Genomic DNA, 14885 nt, shown 5'->3' on the forward strand with positions numbered 1-14885 from the left:
ATGCTCAGATTATTGTTTGGTTTTAATGTACAGAGAATCCCAGCTTTTGATCTAACTCACGAAGCACACACAAGATTCTCCTAAAGCATGCAAGAGATTGCCCCCTTCCCCAGCACTATCTTTGGATCTTAACATTATTGCCGAGGTGAACCACAGGTACCAGCACAGCTCCTCGCCCTCACCAGAGCTGTAACTTCTGACTGCCCAGCTCCCAGGAGCATGGAGAAGCCGCAGCCCTCGGCACCACGATCCGCAGGGGGCAGGGAGCCGGCACCGATGCCGGGTCCCAACGCACACCTAGAAATGATGCCCGAACGAGTGCGCACACACACCCCCCCCCATACGTACCCCCACAGCCACCCCTTCCTGCGCACGCTGCGGTTTCTGCTCCCCAGCCCCACCCTTTGCCCCGTGTTTCCAGAATCAATTCCAGATCAAAATTCACCAGAGCACACAATGGCCCAAAGTCTTGTTCTACGAAAAGGAGAAACCCATAAAAATTGCTGCAGAATAAGCATCTCCTGCAGGGTCTCTTGTGGGCGAGCCCAGGGGAGGCAGAGCTGCCAGCACTGCTGCCAGAGCCACCCCCCGCACCTGGGAGCCTCACCTGCCCTTCCCTGGTCCCCACGGTGTCCCGCACGCTCCTGGCTCACAGCAAGGGCTCTCTCCCCCCGCGCCTCCCGGCAGCTGATCTGCGACCGCAAGAGCCCTCTGAGCGCTGCCTCTCTCCTCTCGCGGCTTTTAACACGCAGCTGCCTCACCTGGGAGAGAAGGTGCCTGTGGGTGCAGTAACGATAAAGGGAGTGATTCAGGGATCTTCAGACACACACACCCAGTTACCGTATAACTCATGTCAGCTCCTAGACAGGGCGCACGGCCGCAGACATAAATCACTCCGGATGAGGATGACGGCAGCGTGAACCAGCAAGCGAAAGCCCATCTGTAGGTAATGCCACCTGGGGCTCACGTGGCCACCGCCGGGACATCGCCAAGGCAGCCTGACACCAGCTGCCCCCGGAGCCGCTGCACGGCGCTGGGCGATATACCCGAACGCTCACCCGCCCTCCCACGCAGGTTTTGCATATTGTGCTTAGCATCGTAGCGACAAGGCGGCACCCGCTATCAGCGCTTAAACTCGATCATTTGAAGCCTAATTAGGGGTGTCCACGTGAGTTATAACTACACTTCGCATGCAGCCTGAAGGCGACCTTGAGTGTAGTGACTGGGCTTTACGGGCAGACTCGGTCACGTAGCCCCTCTCCTGTGGGCACTACGGGAATTCCTCAAGATGGTTTTGAGGATTATCTACAAAACGCAATCCTGCGAACTCACCAGCTGTGAAAAAAAGTCAAAGAGCCATCAGATTTTTTTTAAGAAGCATAATTCTTGTCCAGGTACCTAGAAAAGCACTAAGATTTCCAAAAGGACTCTATTTATCACACCAGGATGGTTTCTAATATCAGCCTTGGAGTGTGTAGAAGACCCAGACCCCCGGCTGATCCGGAGTCTTTCTCCCCTACTTCAGACCTAATTCAGAGCTCTCTTGACACTTTTCAGTTGTCACTGTTGCTTGGCATTAGCATTAATGAAAACAGTGTCTTAAGTGGTTGGTTTGGGGGTTTTGTTCTGGGTTTTTTTTTTCCTTTTTTTTTTGTTTACTGTGCCAGCAAAGTAACAAATTTTTAACAAATCTGTTTAAACTGACGACCGTTCAGTGAGTGCAGCCCAGCAGCTTGTACACGCAGCCCCACACACAGGGCTCCCGGGCACCGCTCACGCGCTACATTTCAGCTAAAACACAGTTTTTCATCCTCAGAAAAACTTACAAAGCCTTTTCCATTTACTTTACTGAAACAATCCCAAAATTGCATCCTCTGCCCCGCTGGTGGGAGGGACTCAGGAGACCACGTCACACGACTGTGGATCTTCGCTGCTGCTTTGCTGTGTGCGCTACCTACCTCCCCGTCCTCACACTGAGCGACCCCGGCGTGCGCGAGCTGGGGATCAGGAGCTCGGAGGGAGGGTTCACACAGAGCTGGAAAAAGAAAATCTTGTCCCTTAGGCTACAGTATGTGAAACACTGGCTCAGCTTCCACCCCCACTGAGGTGTGCCCGCAGCGCTGGGTGCGCCTGCCCTTACCCCGATATGCTCAGCAATGCGGTAACGCCACATTCCTCCCCCTGCAGCGAGGATGCCGCCTCCCCAGCTCAGCTGGCAGCAAAAAGCAAGCTGGAAGAAACACCAAAACGTACAGAGAAAGCGAGACATGAGACGTGCCACAAGCTGCCGACACTGTCCCTGCGCACCAGCTGCGAGCGGACCCCTGCGCAGTCAAACCCATCAACAGCGTAACCTCGTGCAGTAAAGCCCTAACCACCTACCCCAGCTCCGCGAGAAATCACATCAAACTCTCTAACTTCCTCTTCTGGTGCAGTGACTATGCTGGAGAAGGCAAAGGAGAGGAAGGTCTGACCGATTCGGGTTTCTGCGATGCTGGACGTGGCCCTCTTGCAAGCCTTGGCTAACCGTCCGCTGCTGGGTGCCTGTTCTGCATGGTTTAAAGCCATACCCTAAAGCACTGGTCTTCAAACCAGGAGGCTGAAGCTGCTCTTGGAAAGACTCTAAATGCCACCTATCGATCCAGCCAGCCATGCTCTGAAACAGTGATGCTCCACCCCAAATTACGGTAACGCACAGGACATTGCAATTCTGCCACACAAACAAGGGTAGGACTGGAAAACGCTACCTCAACCACAAGCTGTTCAAATGAATTCTCCAAAATACCTCGATCCATCCTTTCCTCCCCCAGCCTGCCGCCAGTGACTTGCCAAAGGTAAACCATCACCTGGAATCTCAGGCTCTGCAAGTTCAAACAAGAACAAAAGCAAGGAATAATCTCATTTACAGAATATCTACTGCTAATCAATGAAAGCACAAAAGGAAAGAGCAGCTGTGATCAGCCAGGTGCTCAGGGACATGCGGCTTGGCCAGGGGATCCCGGACACAGCCCTGTGCCCCGATGGGACTCGGAGATCCAGGCCGTACTCTGCCCGCTCTACCACGCACAGATGGCAGCGTTGTCCTGAGTACCAGGTTGCGAAGATGCGCTACAGATTGAGACACATCAAGGCAGCAGGGCCGGCTAAATACAGAAGAGATATAATGGTAAAAATGCACTACAAAAAATAAAAAGGCTGGAGTGATCCTCTGCAATCAATGGGATGGACAAGAAAGATGCTCCCAGGACTTCCAGTGCCTTTTCAGTTTAGCCTACAGCTAAATATTGATCTGTGCCAAGCTGTGCCAGAGCCCACAGGCCTCGGAGGGCTGGGTAAGGCATTCCCTAGAAAACAAACAAAACTAGCTCCTGCAGGAAATTATGCTCTGAGTCATGGGACATACCCTGCCCTGGCACGGCGTTATGGGATGCTACTCTGCTGGAAGGAAGCACATCTCCAGGACGAGATGTGCGACCAGCTGCTGAGGAGCTCCCACTCCCCACCGTTGCGGAGCCACTGCCTCCTCGTACCCGGCGATGTTCACGTGGGCAGGACAATTTGAGTTCCTGCCCTGAGGTGCATGTGTGTGATCTGCTAAGCAGCCTCTCTCCCCTATCCTGGAGGTGCTTGTCAGGGGCAGAAAAGCTCCACATGGTGCGATCCTGTACCCACCGCAAGGGGCTGGCAACAGAAGACCTCAGTGCCAGCGGTGGGCTGAAGGGGACACGTTTTAGAGGACCCTGTCCCTTCCACACTGGCAGCAACCAAGAAAGATGCTGCTGGGCTGGTTTGAAGTTTCAGGTGGAAAGAGGTCACAGCACTGAGAACAGAAATGCATCACAGCCAGCTGTTTAACAGCTGATCTGCCCCTAAAAACGAGGAAGGGTGCAGAACAGCCTTGCCAGCTGGGGAGACGTGTGTCACTCAGTGTCACGAGCTCACACCCTGCAATGGCTAATACCCACCAAGCCTCTGCTTTTCTGATCAGGGTCCTCAGCCAGGCAGGCAGCCGGAGCCCCAGCACCACGTGCGGCCAGATTCCCCGCACTCTTTCTGGGCTCCGACGTGGGTGACGCAGGGGGACGAGCCACGGTGGACGGAGGCACCGTGGGTTCATCTTCCCCGGGAGCTGCACCCAGAGTGAACTCGGTAACAAACACGCTAAGGCGGCGCCAGGCAAAGCTGGAAGGGATGTGACTCCTGCATGAGTAGCTGTGTTTTACTTCCTCTGATCTGTCATTTGATTTCTGTTTGGATTTAAGGCACACAAGTACTTTATTCCTTTGGGAGCTTTTCCAAGGACACCATCTGAGTCCAGAAGCTTTTGATTCAGTTGTGTGATACTAGTCAGCCAGCACTGACTAGTTCACTGATTGTGTTTAATTAGTTTTTAACCTCTCTCTCTGGAGTTCAGAGGAGCACCAAAGGTAACTGGAAGTCAGGGGCAGAGCACTGCATGCAAGAACACTTAATCTCTTGAAACCTAAAACCTCCATTAAAGAAAAAGGATACTAACCGAGTATAATTTTATAGCTTGAGCATATCAACAATAAACAGTGCTTAATGTTGCTGTTGTGTTTTTCACTGAAGGATCAATAAATTAATCCTGAAGCGTTAATTAATGCCTGGAACACAATTCCTGAAAGCACATTTGCTATACGGGCAGCTGCTATTGCAAATGCAAAAATAAGGCAGAGGGGTGCTTTGCTTACCGATGCCGAGCAGGACCTCGGCTCAGGGGCAGGCAGCCTCCTGAGTCCCAGCCCCTGCCTTCCCAGAGCTGGGATGAAACTGCAAATGCATCGTTAACTCTAGCTGCATCCTTAGGCCGGGTACAGCCTGTGCGCGTCTTGTCGGCCACACGCAGATGTACCTCCTTCCAGGTTTTTGCCATGAACAAGACCTGCAGCTGGAAGCACTGAAGCTGCATGGGGAGAGGGAAACTTGGGAAGGTGTTTACAGGAATAAGAAATTCTGTTTAATTAAAACCTGGCTAACAAGCCACCTCCTCATCCCAGCACATGCAAGTGAGTTAAAACAGCATCTTTGCTAATTGTCATGTGTTCTTCCAGAAGCATTTCAGGATTTTCTAATGAAATTCCTATTTGTGCCCTGAAAACCCTACATCTGCTCTGAAAGCAAATAAAACTTTGAACCAAAGAACAGCTGACCTAGTTTAGGTTTAAATTCAAGTTGCCCTGAGAGCTGGCCCGGGAGGGCAGTGCCCCTCTGGCTCAGCCCACGCAGGCTCCCGTCCCCCTTCGCAGCCCTGCTGCGGCACGTGCCCGCCACCGCTGCCGGCAGCAGGTCGGGGACACGGGCTGTGCATTGCCTCAGAGGTGGCCGGTCCTCCCGGGCACAGCGGCACGGGACCCGCTGCGTACTGGCTGCAACTGGCCAAATGCCAAAGGAATTGCCCCAAATCCTGGTGAAGGTAAAGGCGGGACAGGCTCTCCTTCAGGAGCGGTGCATGAGCATGGCTAAAGCTAAAGCAAAGGCTGTCAGTATCTGCCCTTAAAGTCAGACTTTTCCTTTTCCATCCCCTAGCTCTTTCCCACACCCAGCGGAGTTTCACATGCCCAGAAACACACAGGGTTGGCACAAGACCCCGGGCGGTGTGTGGCTGCCCACCTCCCCAGGCATGTGCCGGACAGGCAGCAGCGCTGGCAGGGTCAGTGGGCTGGGAAGCCTGCCTGCTTTCCACAAGGAGGTTTGATAAAATTATCCTTGCGGGGGAACATCCTTATTTTTGTCATGTCTCCATTTTCTAAAGGAGAAAATATTCCGTTAGGGAAGTGTCCAGCTGCTGTCTGGAGGATTGCGGCTTTTCCAGGCTGTGGTGATGGAGCAGGGAGGGGGGGTCTCTGCGCCCCTCAGCTCAGCACAGCAACCTTGCCCCCACCTGCAACCATCAATGGTGGAAAGTTTAAACTAACAGGGCATTTAGGAACCCCCTTTAAGCAACATATCCTCCTCAACACCATGAGCGACGACTGAAGCGGAGGTCAGGCTGTGTTCTGCTCCTGGCTGCCAGCTTGTTCCCACCGGCACCGGTGCTCCCCAGGCACACACTGGGCTGGAGCAGGCGAGCACAGCCCTGTGTCCCAGGCCGCTCCTCGGCTTCTGCTCCTTCCAGGCATGGCCAGCGTGCCACTGCTGCCCCGCGCACACCGCGGAGCTCGTGCTCGTTACAGACAAAGTCCAGCGGCGCCCGACCCTTGTCCGTGCACAGACATGTGGAAGATGAGGCAACACATCTTTCCGCCTCAGCAGCGCGCCTGCTAAGACGATGCTACGCCAAATTTTGGGAAACGTTGCTGACAGGCAGAGGTCACCTTGGCATTTTGTCTCAGTTTTCCCCCCACGACTCTGCAAAACCCAGAGCCACGGCCCAGGCTGGTGGGAAGGAACCTCCAGCAGCGTCGAGGCCAAGGTGCTGCTCGGCACAGGGCTGGCCTCCCGGCTAGGTCAGGACAGGCCCCCAGTCTCAATTCTTGCACAAAAGCACTGGGTTAATTTGGCGTGAATGTCTTCCTCCAAGATAAATAATATTAAATGAGGAAAAAAAAATTTTGAGTCAAAATTTGGGTTCAGAGAAGATAACTTGGCCAGGTCTACGGCAGGTCGGCTGGAGGAGCACCCAGGCACAAAGCTGCGTGCAACGGGGGCAACGTTAGGTGCACCAGAGTCCCTGCGCTGTTCCTCTGCGAGCTCCTCCTCTCCAGGCGGCAGCTATCGCTCCTCAAGGTGCCGCAGCAGAGGACAGCCGCAAGTCAGCCAGGTCACCGCGGCTGCACCACGCGGCCATCTCGCACTCCGCGTCCGTCTCGTGCCCCGCGTCCTCACCCTCTGCTCTCCCCCCGAGGCACCGGCACGCACCCGCAGCGTGCCCAGCGCCTGCCGTGCCCCTGCCTTGGCAGGCAGCTGCCCGCGGCCCCGCTGCTAGCACGGAGCTGCGTGCCAGCCAGGGGACGCAGCTGAAACCGGAGCCGAGCCACCTGCAAGCCCTGTGGCTCACCAGCACGGGCACCCGGCCCCTCTCCAGCCCTTCTGCAGAGCTGGAAATGCTCACCGCTCCCCTCCTCAAGCACATCCACCCACAGCAAGGGCAGAGCTCTTGCTCCTGGCGCTCCCATCCCCGAGAGCATCACCAAGGTTATCCCCATGCAGGTTATCCAGCCACACCAGCAAGAGTTAAATTTGGGCTCCCGCAGGCAGAGCCGCCCCGGAGCAGCAGTGCTTGCAGCGGCTACAGCACCCTCCAAAGCAATTTCAAAGCAGCTTTACCCAAGCCGGTGGCTCCGGCACGGCGCACCGGGTGCCGGCCGAGCTCGGCACGTGCAAAGCTGGCGAGCGGAGCCGGGTTGCGGAGCATCGCGTCCCTGAGCCGCTCTGAGCGGTCACACACCTCGGCCTCCCCCTGGCCGGCAATATTCAGGTTAAGCCTCAGGTGCTTATGCCGCTTTGCAAATTCAGGCAGAGCCCTTCTTCCAGATGACGTTAAACTCATGCAGTTTTCCCAGCTATAAAGCCTGGTTTAATCAAAGTTGCAATTAAACCTGACAACCTCCTTGTGCAGACTCTCCTAAATAAGATTAGGAACAGCTAAAATTAGTCTAATTTAGTGTTAATCATTAATCCTTTTATCCACTCTTAATCCAATTTAAATGTCCACACAACGAGCTTGCACAGACTTTGTTACTCAGATTTAAAACAAAATTGAATGAAATATGATTTAATTAACTCAACACAATCTGAACGCTGCTATAAGAGGCCTTTGCCACAGATGATTATCAGCTGCTCGGTTAACCCTCAAAATTATCCTGGGCTCTGTGCTCTCCCTACCATTCCAGCTCTTAGTACCTGGGGATTGCATAGGCACCTCTAACTGTATTTAACGAATTAGAAGTACCCTTCTTAGCCCTCAGGTGGGAAAAGACACTTTCAAATAAAAGCTTCAAGAGGCAAAGAACATCCTGCCTCAAAAAAAAAACAAACCCTCTTTTTTAGGCAAAATGTCATGATTCCAACACTCCACGCTGACCTTTGTTTCTGGGATTGCGTACTGCACAGGCACGCTGCTTTCTGGTGTTTGCGCAGGGCCCGAGCAGCTTACACCGGGGCTGCAGGGACGGAGCACCGCTTGGACCCTGAGGCGCCAGCAGCCTGGCCCTGTGGCCAGCCCTGGCTGGAGGTACGGTGACCTTGAACTTTCCCTGTCTAATTGCTGTCTCCTCCAGCTATCTTTTCTGCAATGGTCATTTTTCAAAGCATTGCAGAAGAGAAAAACATAGCTTGAATGCAGGAATCAGCTGCAACCTTTGCTGCCAAGTTGGCAGAGAAGATAAGGACCTTTTATTTAAAGAAAAAAAAAAAACAGACGCTGAGGAGGATAGACAAGTCTTTAGCAACTTTTACAGCCAGTCTTGCAATGCAATTTCCTAAGCACATTCAAAACTTGCAAAAAAAAAAAAAAATCCCCAAATTCTCCCTGGCAGCGTTTCCTTGCAGCGCTGTGCTTGTGGCACGGGTGCTGCGGGGGGCAGGAGGGGCGGCGGCGGGGAAAGCCTCCGGCCTCCCGACCACGACGACGTGCGGGATGTGAGGAGCAAAGGAGCGAGGGGTGACTCACTGCTCCTCACATGCCCACGGCAGAGCTCAGCAAGGAAGGGGAAAAAAAAAATACTCAAATAACCAACCCAAACCCCCAACCAACTCCAGCACCACGTCCCTGCACGAGGCGGGCCGGCCACTGCCCACGCTCAGGGAGCTGAGAGGCATCAGTGCCTGCAGCCCAGGGAGGGCAGGAGAAGAGGGGAGGGGGCAGCACGGTCCTCACCTGGAGGACTGCAAACCAGAGTTTGCAGTTGCAACCCACCCCCCTCCCCAAGCCAGACTTTAGGCTGGTTTTTAGTTACAGAATCAAGAGAATGGTTTGGGTTGGAAGGGACTTTGAAGATCATCTAGTCCAACCCTTATGAGCCAGTTCGGTGATTTTAGGGTGGAATTTGGGCAGGATCACCTCGTAGGGTGGTTTTTCAGAAGGGAAGGTGTTTAAATCCTCCAACAAAAGAAAAAAGGGACCCGGCTAACTAACACACGCTCCAGCAGTTCCCACACTTCTCAGAGCTTTCTTCTGCCCCTCTCCCACGCTCGGAGACGAAACCAGTGCTCAGCCGCGCCACGCACACAGGCACGCCGGCTGCAGCACCGGTGACGCCACAGGGGCGGGAAAGGGAAGCACAGCACCAGTTATCTACATCACAAGTTATTCACATCAGAGTGACGAGTTGGCTGCAATAAAACCCAGCTCAGGGGCCTCAAACCCCTGTTCCCTGTGCCACAGGCCCTCTTTTCCATGCACTGGAGACAGGGAGTAAAAGAACCCCCCTTTTTCCCTCCCGGGTTTGAGAAGAAGCCCCCTTCGGCTCCAGCTTGCTTTGGGGGCTGCCTGCCCACCCTTTGGGCTGCGCCTCACCGGGGTTCACAAACACCCCAGGGTGACCCTCCAGGAGTTCCAGCCTGGGGAGCCACCAGGCAGCAGCCTCCTTTACAGCATCTTTCAAAGGCTCCCTCTAAGCTTTATCTCTTTGCACATACACCAACCGCTCCTTAAAAGTGCCGCTGTAGTATCAACTCGCACTGTATTGTAGTTTTTATAAACTGCCCTGGCAGAGCATTTCGCATCATCACAGCCCTACGGTTCAGACGAGAAATCTGTCCAGGCGCCATCATCTGCTCTGCAAAATCAGAAGTTGTAAATCCCAACTTCTTGTGGCTTTAGCAACTTCTGTAAGGTCAGCAGCCGCTGAAACGTATATGGTTCTTCAGCAGCCCAAGCAGTATATGTGCACGACGGGGCCACCAGCGGAAGCAGATGATGTAACCTGCGGTACATTAGTGATGCAACGCTCCGCAGCCGAGCCAGGGAAGCGGCGCGACAGCGCTGCTGCCTTCTGGTTTTCCCCAAAAAGGAAATACGCCGCCCTTTATGTGAATCACAAGGAGTGACTTAGAACGGGGTGTTACAGGGTTTCAGCATCAAGCGTAGGAAAAGTGAAAAAACAGGGTCTTAACAGATCACCTGTAACTTTCACTAACTTAGGAATTTCCTTCTCTTATTTACAAGAAATCAGGGTGCTGTCACATGCTGCACCCATCCACTTTCCAATGGCTCCCCTTGCCAAGAGCCACCTACAGAAACCTTCAGCGAATGTCTTCACCCCTTGCCCCGGGTACCACCGGTGATACGCTTCTCTAAGGCTTTTTTTTTTTTTTAACCCATTGCACTACAAGAAAGGGCAGCAAAGTGAAAACATCGGTTTTGCTGACTTGGCTTTCGTACAAATCCAAGCCCTAGATCCAAACGCTAATATTTTACAAGCCATGGTCACGGATTGTCTCCCTTACTAGCTCAGTAAAGCTCCTCCTCATCCATTGAACGCTCCCTCCAGAAGCGGCCGCGGAGCTGCACCGCGTGGGTGCTGGGAAACCAGCCCCCGGAGGGTGTTGGTCCGGATTTTTTGGGACGGGAGGGGGAGTGGGGGGTGGGGGGGGACGCTAAACAAGTTTTGTAAAAAAAAAAAAAGAAAAGGCGGTTTATTTTCGGCCGGATTAGGGGCCGGAGCTGCCAAGGCGCGGGGGGGCGGCCCGTGCTGGGGGCACCGTGCCCGCCCCGGCCCCGCCCGCCCCGGCGGCGATATAAGGCGGCAGCGGCGGGCGGCCGGTAGCAGCTGCCGAGCGGAGCCGAGCCCAGCTGAGCCCAGCCCCGCTGAGCCGAGCCCAGCTGAGCCCTGCCCCGCCGAGCCGAGCCCAGCTGAGCCCTGCCCCGCCGAGCCGAGCCCAGCTGAGCCCTGCCCCGCCGAGCCCGGCCCGCAGCGCTCACCGCCGCCGCCTCTGGGTAAGGGGGTGCGACGGTGGGGTGGGGTGGGGGGGTGTGCGATGGGGGTGCTGTGCAAAACGCGGGGGTGAGCCGGGGGGACCGGCCGCATCCCCCCCACTTGCCGCAGCCCGGCTCCGGCTGCGAAGGGTCTGCTCTGCCGGGCAGCCCCCCCCACCGCTGCCCCGGCCCCACGGGGTGGGTGCGTTTTCTGAAGCGAGCCTCGGAAATCCCCGCTTAAAGCGGGGCTGGGGTGTCTGCGGAGAGCTCGGACTGCCTGGAGCTCCGACCGCTACGGGGAAAAGCAGCTGGATTTAACTAACATCCCTCTCCCTCCCTCTTCTCTTGTAGAACTGACATCTTTCAAATTTGCTGCTGCGAAAAAAAAAATAAATAATGGAAACCATGCATGAGCTGATCCCCTTTGCCAAAGAAATGCTCAGCCAGAAGCCCAACAGGAAGATGGTCAAGCTGTACATGCTGGGCAGCGTGCTGGCTTTCTTTGGTGTGGTCATTGGTCTGGTGGAGGCAGTGTGCAGTCCTTTCACCTCTGAAGGGAGCCTAGAGGAGGAGGAGGAGAAGAAACCTGCCCTGACACGAGAGCAAGTGCTTCCTCAGAAACAGGAGGATTTGATCTTGGAAAAGAGCAAGAAGCCGGCGGTGATGCAGAGGGCCCTGGTGACCAGACAACACGCCTCCTAAGAGCCCCGCGGCTGGAGAGGTGCCTGCTGAGCAACCGAGCACAAGAGACTCTGCTGTCCTCTTGTACCTGGTGGTGGTTCCAGCGAGAAGAGAGAAGGGTTGGCAGAAGGACGAGACCGCAAGTGCAAGACTTGAAAGAAGCGAACGGTTATATTTGCTGCTGTGCAGCAGTGGGAAAAAATACCTTTTGTTGGTATAAAAATGTGCAAGATGCACAGCATGGTTTCTTATTTTTATTATGGATGCATTTTACAACATTTTGCAAGATCAATAAATATTTTATATGGTACCGGTGCTCTCTAGCTGCATTAATTTCAAACCTTTCTCTTACAGATCTGCAAATAGGTTTCACTTGTGCCCCTGGCTTCTCTCAGGGGGTAGCTGGGGGGTCCCAGGAAACAGCTGAGGGTGGTGGCTGCACCCTCTGATAAAGCCTCCCTCACTGAGGCTGCTCTGGGACCAAGGGGGTGGCCTTTCCGTACCTCCAAAATGGGCCGGCTGGGCGGGGGGAGAGGAGGCAGTGGCATGTGTCTCATGTGGGTGACAGACAGTTGGAGGTAGGGTTGTCCTTCATGGGGTTATCCAGGTTTATTGGCACGGATTCACGTCCCTGCCATGGGCATGTGTGCGCAGAACTGTTTAAAAAAAAAAAAAAAAAAAACAACACCCTGACTGTTCCCCAGCAATGCTCTAACAGGCTATGGCTGCTGCACAGCTAAAAATGCTTATTAAAAAAAATCTAGCTTTCCTGGGCTCCTTCACAAACCCACCACATCCACCTAATTGTGCAGAATAATATTAGTTTCTAGTATTGCAGGGGTGTCACAGATGGGAAGACTGAAGCATGGAGAGACACGATGGCACGGTCAGCCTGGAGGGTGCAGAAACAGGGACCCAGGCTTCAGGGCTGTCCCCAGGGCACTGCCAGACTCGCTAGAGGACTTCCACCTATTCAACAACAACAGAAAAAAACTTTCTTAGGCTAAGTCCTGTTGCATTCAGGACTATGTAAATCAAATAAATCCTCCAGACAGCCACAGCTGAATGATCCTGACCACGCTATAGGAGGGAGGGAAGGGAAACAGTCCTTGCCAGTCATGACCAGAGAACAAAAATCCCTCTATCTGCTCAATGGCAAAGACATGGCCAGCAGGGCAGAGGCAGGAGCCGGCTACACACCTTGCACAGAAACTGGGAGACGCACCAGTGATGTGCCACTATCCAGCTAAAGGCTAAACCATTGATTCAAAGAGCAGAAGATTATGGGAAATGAAAAAGCGCTGCATGACAGCAGTGCCAAACGCATAGCCCCTCCCAGAGCTGCACAAGGCAGGATCAGAATCTGAAAATACAAGAACGCAGCTGAAGTTCACCCTTATGTTTTCATAACACAAAACCATGCAGTTCATTTTGTTGACAATTATTTCTGTCAAAAAAATCCAGCAGCACATTGTGGAGGAGGAATCCTACCAAGCTCGCACAAAAACTCTGTTCAAGCTTCAAATCAAGTATAAAATACCTTTTCCTCACGGGGAAAAGAGCAGAGTCCGATTAAATTGAAAACAGCCTTTGAGCAATATTTAATTTAGTCCATAATCGAGCCTTTTGGTCTCTGGCAAGGCTGAACAACCCAACACCATGTTGATACCAACGGAGGTTTCATGGGCAAACATCAAAGGAGAATTCAGGCCTGAAGAAAGCCATCAGCTGGCAAGTGCCCGTCATCCCCCCCCAGCTCCAGCTTTAAGCAGGTTATATGTTTGCAGCACAGCCTCGGGGACAGGGAAGGCTGACCTGAATTCCCTGTGGCACACTTGGTGCATGGATAAACCAGCAACCCAAGTGCCTGTGGCTGTGTCAGCATGAAAACATTGCCAGGTCCGAGCTCTCACACGTTACTGTTGTTCAGAAGCATCGCTGCTGCAGCAGAGCTAAACAGCTCATAAATGGGTTAAACCGAGGTGAGAATCATGTCTTTGTCCAAGGGAGCTGCAAACCATCAGTCACACATCAGTTCCCAAGATCAGCACTTCCCTATGAGTTGTAGGTGTCTCACCCTGCCCTATGGAAGAAAAAGTTTAAAAAATGAGGAGGCAGAGCTGGTCTCAAGCAGCCCAGCTTGCAAGCCCAGGCGTGACTAGGGAGCGCCAGATGAGCCCAGGCAGAACAACCTCCACCACTCCTGGGTTTGGACCTCAGGTTGCCTTCACACCACGTACGTGGCCTCCTCGCATCGCGCCAGCACCACCTCTCCAGTTATCCAGTCACAGGCTTTACGAGCTTAAAGCAAAGAGGTTTGTGGAACAATCAAAATAGTTCCTCCTAAGACAGCTAACGGGATTAGACAACTAAACCACGCGCTGCGCCGGCAGTTCTGGAGCCAACTCGGTACAATCGTGTCCTGAAGAAGACAATCTCCTGCCTCCTGACGCACTGCAAGCTCAGAGGTCGTTACCTCCCGCATATTACCGCGAAAGGTCAGCCTGAGAGGCGAAGCCTACGCATTACCGTTTCCACAGCGGATTGCATTGCTATTAGACAGGACCAGCTCTCTGCAGAGTGGTGAATTAGACACGTATTAATGGACGATTTTACCACAATGACTATATAAAGTCTTATTTAAGCCACGCAATGATAAATTCAGTGTGCATAGAGACTTAATAATCCATTTAACATCACTTTAACTGTGATAAATGACAGACTTGCCAGATGCAGTGGATTAAAAGGCTTCAAACATCCCTGTCTTTAAACCACAGCACAAATCTCCAAACCAGCCTCTTCCCCAGCCCCATCACATCTGTGTTTCGACACCAGACAAACTGCAGAAAGTCCTGGCCAATACAACCACTCCAAATACAACCCCATGCAACCAGCAAACGGCATCCACACGCACGGCAACAGAGCACGGCAGTCACTCCAAAAGCCTGCGTGTGAATTGCAAAGAGAAATGATAAGTACTGGGATATACCAGAGAGCAACCAGATGGAATAAGGTGTACAGTCGGTACTAGTGAGGACACCTCCGGCAAGCTGCGGTGCAGAAGCATATGGAGCATTTAAGACTGAGTTAAACCAAAGTCCTGAGGGATAAGCTCTTGAGGAGAGCCACGCATCGCCCAAGTTGTGAGATAGATTACTGAGCGTCACATGAGGTTGATTTCGGTTATTCTTCTTCTAAGACTTGTCTGAACGCAGTTTACTTTAACCTGTAAACGTGACATTTTCCTGGTGCATTAAATCCTCAGGAAAATTGCAGCTGGCATGAGATCTGGTGAGTATCTGTCTGTACCCATCCTGCAACACCT

At 53.3% G+C, this 14885-nt stretch overlaps 2 protein-coding genes across 13 annotated transcripts in view; one reads left to right on the forward strand and one right to left on the reverse strand.

The window, feature by feature from the left end:
• The window catches only part of LAMB3 (laminin subunit beta 3), a 68216-nt gene that overhangs the window by 24155 nt on the left and 29176 nt on the right, over positions 1 to 14885 (reverse strand). Inside the window, exons 1-3 of one of the 12 annotated variants that reach the window (XM_075115507.1) lie at positions 2383 to 2583; positions 1959 to 2230; positions 586 to 777 (exon numbers count right to left, since the gene is read on the reverse strand). The exons of 10 other annotated variants lie outside the window; for them this stretch is intronic. In XM_075115507.1, the coding sequence (XP_074971608.1) occupies positions 586 to 777; positions 1959 to 2230; positions 2383 to 2568 (650 nt within the window). In that variant the 5' untranslated portion in view covers positions 2569 to 2583. Of the gene's footprint in view, positions 1 to 585; positions 778 to 1958; positions 2231 to 2382; positions 2584 to 14885 lie in introns of those variants that run through there. One more of the 12 variants, XM_075115499.1, reaches the window with a different exon arrangement.
• On the forward strand, positions 10781 to 11870 carry G0S2 (G0/G1 switch 2). The gene is made up of 2 exons (XM_075115530.1): positions 10781 to 10900; positions 11231 to 11870. The coding sequence occupies exon 2, from the start codon at positions 11276 to 11278 to the stop codon at positions 11579 to 11581; it is 306 nt and encodes a 101-aa protein (XP_074971631.1). The 5' UTR covers positions 10781 to 10900; positions 11231 to 11275; the 3' UTR covers positions 11582 to 11870.

The sequence above is a fragment of the Phalacrocorax aristotelis genome, chromosome 21 (assembly GCF_949628215.1).
Source record: "Phalacrocorax aristotelis chromosome 21, bGulAri2.1, whole genome shotgun sequence".
NCBI lineage: Eukaryota > Metazoa > Chordata > Aves > Suliformes > Phalacrocoracidae > Phalacrocorax > Phalacrocorax aristotelis.

Bases quoted from the DNA above. Each gene is read 5' to 3' on its own strand.
- G0S2 (XM_075115530.1), top strand. From the start codon at position 11,276: ATGGAAACCATGCATGAGCTGATCCCCTTTGCCAAAGAAATGCTCAGC.